The 7,850-nt window shown below is 36.0% G+C and overlaps 1 protein-coding gene across 1 annotated transcript in view; it reads left to right on the top strand.

Annotated features, from left to right (window-relative positions):
- Positions 1-7,850, top strand: part of LOC104516261 (triadin-like) — a gene marked incomplete at its 3' end in the record, with an annotated part of 92,045 nt that overhangs the window by 63,603 nt on the left and 20,592 nt on the right. Inside the window, exons 11-12 of the mRNA XM_010160542.1 lie at positions 4,919-4,981; positions 5,851-5,913. Of these exons, the coding sequence (XP_010158844.1) occupies positions 4,919-4,981; positions 5,851-5,913 (126 nt within the window). The remainder of the gene's footprint in view (positions 1-4,918; positions 4,982-5,850; positions 5,914-7,850) is intronic.

The following is a 7,850-nucleotide window of genomic DNA, read 5'->3' as shown; positions in this document are numbered from 1 at the left end:
GCAGGGAAAGGATTTCAGTTACCGATTAAAACAAAGGGAGAACAACCATAATTTCTTCAAAATTAATAAGAAAATGCAATTTAAAAAATATAACTTCCCTTCCCCTCCCCCCCCCCCCAATGGTCTTTTAAAATTATGCCAGTGACAGCTTAAAGTGTAGAGAGATTCTTGCAGAAAAACTAAATGAATCTTTACCTGGAATGAAGTTCCAAACTGAATTATAATTTCTCAGAAAAAGCTAAATTAAAGTGTGTTTTGCTCTGTTTTGCTTGTAAATGAGTATGTACATATCTCTGCTGTTCCTCATTTCTGCCAGGACCAGAATCATTAGACAAGAAAAGCTGTTGTAGTATTTCACAAAGCCAGGCAATATCCAGAGTCTCTGACAAGAGCTTTTCTCCTGAGATTTCCTGACAACAGGGTTTTAGATAAATGCAGATAAGCCTTGTATAAGTATCTGAACTTTAGAAGGCTTATCTGAACCAAAATATCTCCAAACTTTTGGCATTCAGTCCTTCTAGTTAGTTTTTTTTCTGCGTATGCCTCTCCACAGGAAGGTAGTGGTGGCTGTATTTTGCTGCCCTCCTTACCTCAGGTTCTCAGATGTGATGGGATGAGCTGACAAGTCCTTCCACAGTCAGTGTCACTGTAAGCACATGGAGCATCTGGAACAATGTGGAGAAGAAACTCTTAGACCACCTTCCTCTTCCAATTCCTGGGCAGCATTCCCATAACATTATGCCCAGTAACTCACGTGCATCCCTAAATTTAGCTTCCACTCAGTGTTGGCACAGTAACACACTGGTCTTACCAGGCCTGTTTTCAAGTGCTGCATTGTTAGCATGTTTCTGTTATCTCCCTTCCTCCTGTTGTCCAAGAATTATTTGACATCCCAAGAGAATAACACAAAGACCTTGTCAAAGCTAGTAAAGGCAATTTGTATTGAAATATTTCTTGCCTGGTCTTTGTTGAATTTTACTTGGATTACCACCAAGTCTTGGTATCCTCAGTCCCTCAACACTTATTGAGAAATAATTCCATCTCAGATCTTTCTTTGCTTTAGGGCTATTCTCTTTGGTCCAGTCACTTCTCAAGACAACTTATATGCTGCTTCTTTTCTTTTCCCCCAGGGAAAGATTTTTTACCTGAATTTCCCACTCAGTAGCACATCACTGCTTTAATTTACTCTTCTCATGCTCAATGGTTTCCTCCTTGTACTACAAAACACTCCACTTCTGCATAGAGTCTACAGAAAAAACTTGACTAAATGCAAAGTCCATTGCTGTCTTGCTGACCAATTCTGTTATCTTGTAATCTGACACCTTCATATATCCCGCTTTCATGCTTGTAAAGTCATTGCAGGATTTTGAATGTGAGGTCTTTTTCATCCTCTGTGTAAAGATGTGGTTCAGGACAGTGAACTGTAACCTGGTGAAAAAATAATATTAATTACATTATCAAATCCCAGAAGCAGTAACAATAGATTTTTTTTCAGTAGTCAATTGCACTTGTATTCCATATTGTAATGAATTCTGAATCATCAAAAATGCATACTATGATACCTCTTTATGCAACTGGTCCATGTACATTTGCAGTCCTGCTATTGTTCCTAGATTAAAAAAATAAGTACTTTCAATTAACAGATGAGGTTCATATTTTAGAGTGCAAAAGATCTGCCTAAGTTCCTGTTTAGCTTTTTGCTCTGTCCCTTAATTTAGCTGTGTACATATCTGGAGAAAACCCACTGCATTTTCTGCTTCAGAAATGATATTTTTTTCTGATGTTAAATATACACTTAATATGCAACAATCGAAATGCAAGATACTCACATTGAGAGGAAATAAATTTATTCAAGAAATGGGATTGCTTCCTTAAATCAGAAATAGCTCTTTCCATAATATCCATTTACCAAGTCCATCATTCTCATTTACATAAACGTTTGTCAGTAGTAGCTGTGAGGGACATCAATGGGGCTGGATGCAGCTGAGATGTGAACAGAAGCCCTGTGTCTGTTTTTCTCAGACTTGACCAAGAGTGCATATCTTGCATTTGGCAGCACTAATGGGAAATAGGGGCCACAGTCCTATAACGCCTCTATGTAATGATCCTCTAGAAAATTCATAGTCAGTATAGATGTCTCTAGGCTCCCTGGACACTCGGAATATTGCAATGTGAGAGTTTGATGGAAGAAAATTATGTCAGTGGAATTAATTGGTGATATAACTTAGCAATAAAACCTCTGCAGCCAGGGATGTACAATTCTTTTGCTTTAGGTTATTTGGAGCAAAAGTTCCTGCTACTGCCTGTACATCCTCCATACAAAGCTTCACTTCTCAAAGTTCCATGTCTCAGCTCATGACTCGCAAAACACATATGGCTCTGAAACTTGTTCTGAAACTTGGAGCAGATTTCATGTAGCTTAGCTGAGCCCCAGAAGCATGAAAAATGCTACAAATTCAAAGGCAGAAATGGTCTCTTATTGCTTGTAAGAACCTTGGCCTAACAAATTATTCCTGTGCATCACCTAGCACCAGAAGTATAAGGAATTAAAAAAAGTGATCTAACCGAATGATTGGAGCTTTTAACAACTCCACCAGAACTGAAACACTCAGAAAAAATGGAAGTCACAGACATGCCAGCAGCACTTCAGTCTGTAGTTCTGAAGAGTAAAGGGTAGTGGAAGGAAGACAGAAGGAAGCTTTTTTCTGACAGTAACTGATAGACTTGATATGTTTAACAGTTTTGGTTAAACCAGGCAGAGTAAGCAAACAATTAAAACACATTTGAGAATTTAGAAGAGTTGTACATTGCCTGTGGAAATGAAACACTGAAAAGCCACAGGTGGCACAGGAAAGTATACCTGTGAACAACTTCTGCGTAATCTGAGGCTGAAGAGTCTTCCATTCTGAGGAGGCAACCACAGTCCCTAATACGAGGCTCTGCAACAGCATGTCAAAGAGAGAGAGAGAGAATCCTGGGAACCATAGAGATAGACAATAACAAGAATATTAACATATACACACAGATGAAGCACGAAATGAGCTTGTGGAGGATGACCACTATTCTGATGCTCTCTCTGTGCTTAAGAAACCAAAGCATCATAAAGCATGCTCACAACACAAAGGAATTTGAAGCTTGGAAGTCCAGCACGCTCAGGGTTTCAGCTGGGGAAATTAAGCACACAAAACTCGAGGAAAAACATTCTGTAACACACATGCAGGGATTTTCTGCTTCATATTGTCAAGACAATACCAAGGAAAACACATTGAACAAATATGTTCAAAACAAAAAATCACTGGAACACATCATGATGATGCTTAATGTTAAACACAATTGTCAGAAAATGAACATAGAATCATAGAATCATAGAATGGTTAGGGTTGGAAGGGATCTTAAAGACCATCTAGTTCCAACCCCCCTGCCATGGGCAGGGACACCTTCCACTAGACCAGGTTGCTCAAAGCCTCATCCAGCCTGGCCTTGAACACTTCCAGGGATGGGGCATCCACAGCTTCTCTGGGCAACCTGTTCCAGTGCCTCACCCCCCTCTCTGTGAAGAATTTCTTCCTGACATCTAGAAGTGTGGTTTGGGGACGCTGAATATTGTAACTACATTGACTCCACAATAAACAAAATAAATTTATGAAACCACCACAGACAGTCTGTGGGATTCATGTACTGTACAAACCCAGCAATTTTTCTGTCAAACATACACATATTTTGGCTTGGTTTAGGAAGCATCCTGTGCAGTATTTCAATTAATTTTTTTCATTCCCTGTTTGTATATATTTTTCATGCAGAAGAAAAGCCTGTTATGGTAGCCAGAGAAGTGAAAAGTAAGTTTCTTAATTTTTCCTTTTTTTAATGTTAATTTATGCAAGGGATAATAGCATATTTGCTTCTTGTATATGCTGGCTTCAGAAAATACTCTTACAATTTAAATATTTTTCAAGAAAAGACTCTTGTTAAAGGTTTATGGTCCTGTGTTTTTATTGTTTTGTATGGTAAGAAAATGTGGTTTCTTATCCACATAAATAACAGTAAAATATCCCAAAAAGAAAACTGTAGTTCCACTAACTACATCATCACCCAAAGCCATACAGGACAAACTGAAAGTAACAGATTTGGCTTTTTGTGGACAAGCAGTCAAAAAAAGCACTTAGATTATCTATTCTTGTACTTATATATTCTTCCCCATCAAAATGGTGATTAATTTCCCAGAGGAAAAATAAGAATTATAGATTCCTCATTTCTGCTACTGAACTCTCCATTTTCTAATTAATAACATTCAAGGAATAAGTAATTAAATTGTTTTAGCTTTTGCAAAAAAAGCCAAAACTTTATCCTTATTTCTACTGTTATCCAATTAATTGACAAAATAGAGTCGGATGCTTTTTAAAGAACGAGTCATGTTCTTATGTAGATGATGCTTTAACTGCATTCTCCATGAATAACAGAAGTCCTGTAATGACAGTTTCAAAGGTTCAATTCATAAAAAGGGTTATAAAGATATATTATATATGCAGGCCTTTCATGGTGTTCTGCACTTATTCCCAAGTACCACTTGCAAGTCTTGCTGTCATTCAGTCAGATTTTCTAAAAGAAGCAGAACAGGTGCATGGCTTCTGAATCATTACAATAAACTCTTAGTTACACCAGGTTAAGGGGCATAATTTCATGAATTAGCACTTAAGTAATTATCTGGTATACATACTGGTTCCTGTTCTATCCTTAGCTGCACATCTACTCTCTGAGTATTAAGCTGTGTGTCTGACCTACTGATAATAAACTTTTAAGTGACCAGCTTATAAAATCTATACCCTGTTACAGTTAGGCAAGGTTTCCCACACCTTAGGAATAACTATATGTATATGTCTATATGTAAAAATAGTAAGATGAACTTCTATTCCCTTTTTAGAGAAAAAAGAGGAAAAGAAAAAAACTGATGTAAAGAGAGCTACAACTGAAACTAAGAAGAAAGGTATGGTTTGGGAATCTTTCTAATTGGCCCCATTCAGCTTTTACTCCCACTCTGACTCAAATCCTTTTTTTTTGTTTTTGTTTTTTGTTTTGTTAGGCTAATCCTACAATTCTATCTCTGTATTGTCCTTCTCTTTGTTGCTTAGTCACTATCTGTATGTTATTACTTTTTCAGTACCTCATGCCTGATATGTTCAGTGTCCAATATTTTCTAGACTCTTTCTGACAAATGAAAGTCCTGTTTGGTGGCCATCTATGGGCTTGTTAAACAATTTAATGTAGTCTCTCTATATGTAGCAGGACATAATGATACTGCCATATACAAAACTCATGGGAGATATCACTCGGCTCATGGTATGTCACTTTCTGAAGATGGGTGGATGTTTTTATTTTTTTTTTCTTTTTTTGATAGAATCACAACCAAAACTTGCCAAGACCAAATTGCAAAGCCTTGATATCCATCTAAATAACTTTTTGAATCATTCATTCCCAAGAAACATCTGAAATCCACTAAGGTCTTACTTTCATGGGAAAATATTTATGTCATTCATTATTTATTAATGATCTCATTGCTACTGGAGCTTAAGCTAAAAGGTACCATATTCATGCCCTGATGATTTTCGCCTAGCCTTTGATGAATTATTAAGGGTCAAATCATCCATAGTAGATGCATACTGATTAATTTTCATTTTCAGCTGATTGCTCTGTGGCTACTTGGGTGCAAATGTTATAAGGGAATAATCTGAACTAAACTCCCAAATAAGTCACATTTTTTTCATCATGTGCCCACCAGGACTTTGCTGACTGCATATTTGAGTGTATGATTCAGAGTTCTAGCATATCAAATTATTTTCTTTAATTAAATCTTAGAAAAAGAAGGGAAAAAAGAGAAAGCTCATGAGAAGACAGCTGTCCCTGCAATTAAAAAAGCAGGTAAGAAATCGAGGTCTGTCTTTCTCTGTAGTAGATATCTGACTATTTAGTGTAACCACTTTCAATTTTCAAGCATTTGAAATAGGGATGCATGTAATTCATTATCACTTAAGAATCCAAGCTGGAGGTATAGATATACATATATGTATATGTCACAGGGTATTTATACATATCTCTACTATGTATCCATTATACTAATATAAATAGCATTTTATGCATATTCTATATATGTAATATATATGTGTACATATAATACATGTAATTTTCAATTCCGTGAGCATGGGATTTTTACAAAAACATCATAAACAATGCTATATCTTATACAATATATCAATCAAAAGCCTAAGTAATTTTAAAGGGTGCATGGCATGGAAAGACTGAATGGACTGGATAGATTTTTGCATTAATTATTTCACAAACTCAGCTCATTTAAATTAATAAATAGAAACATCAGCATATCAAACCACTTAATGTGGTAGAAAATGGAAATTTATCTTTCTGAGGCTTTATCCATACTCAGAATATATTTTTTTTTAAAAGTCAAAATAAGGTAAATGCATGTCCTGAACCTAATCCATTGTGTTTCATGATATTTTGCCTTCCCAGCAATATTAGAAATTAATGTTTGGGACTTGTCTACACTAAAATTGTTCTAACTTTTCCTTCCCATTATTTCAGTAAATTTGCAAGTGTGTTTAATGCCCAAAGGTAAACATATGTCCAGCAAGTGACTCAGTCTGAAACTGTTTCATTAAAATCAGTCCTCATTAAATTCAAGGAGAAGCAAAACACTCAGTCAAGTGGATTGGTCATCATCTTAATACTTAGAAATACTAGATCTAGTTGCTGCTTTGTCAGACACTTTCTATATAACCTTCTACAAGTTATCAAGTACTCAGATGAATCTTTCTGTAGGATAGAGTAATGCAGAAGGTTTAAAATAAGATTGAAAGATTCATGGCTATAGTTACCATGTCCTCAAGGCAAGCCTTCTGCTCTGTTATCTAATTATTCAAATCTGTTGAATTTTATCAAAAGCTGAAATTATATATATCCCATTGTTTACTAACATTGTGGATAACATATGCAAATTTCAACATGCAACTGGCTTCTTTGCCATGAGTCGTACATGGTCTACATGAGTTTTCCTGTTCAAGTGTTTATGGATTGGAATAAAAAGTTAATTTATGTTTGGTACAATATAAAAATACACAGAACGACACAATACCTTGGAATACTGTTTCAGTCACCCCATATTTAAATGTGCTTCAATGTCTTATAGTAGGGAGTGGCACACTAGGGAAGTGATGAGGATGAAAGAGAATACTCTTCTTCAAGTTTCATATTTAAATGTATAAACACAGATTTAAAAGAAAATAAGCTGACAATTCAAATATCTTTTCTAATTTTATTCTGGTTCTAAGCTTGTATTTCATTTGAGAATACAGAATTGTAAAAGATTACATTTTGTGGCAGAGCTGCAGCATAAAGTTATTAATATGTTCATCTTCACAAGCTGTTGCTAAATCCAGTGAGTCATCCTACCAGTGCTAGAAAGACACAAATTAGACAAACTGAGACATCCTCACATTTCTGTCCCTTTTATTAGCTCCATAGGTTGCTGTGTTTTGAAGAGTTTACTAGTCTTTGTGTAAGAGGGTGGTAATCCATAATATATTCTAGCTACACATGTTGCAGTTATTCCTCATTCAGCTTGCTCTTTGAATGCATGTGTACTTTCTAGCTTTGATTGGCAGCACCTATTGTTATCCCTACAAGATTTTAAGCCTGAAATAATTGCCACATTTGATCAACAGAACAGTAGTTCATAGCCCAGTTTTGAAAGGAGGCACCTCAATGTCTGACAGTATTTACATGCTTTGGGCAGACAGAGCAAATGAACCTCAGAGCACTTGAATCAGCAGTGTAGATAAGCA

The sequence above is a fragment of the Eurypyga helias genome, unplaced genomic scaffold, assembly GCF_000690775.1.
Source record: "Eurypyga helias isolate BGI_N326 unplaced genomic scaffold, ASM69077v1 scaffold261, whole genome shotgun sequence".
NCBI classification, from domain to species: domain Eukaryota; kingdom Metazoa; phylum Chordata; class Aves; order Eurypygiformes; family Eurypygidae; genus Eurypyga; species Eurypyga helias.
This window is presented reverse-complemented; position numbering and strand designations above follow the sequence as displayed.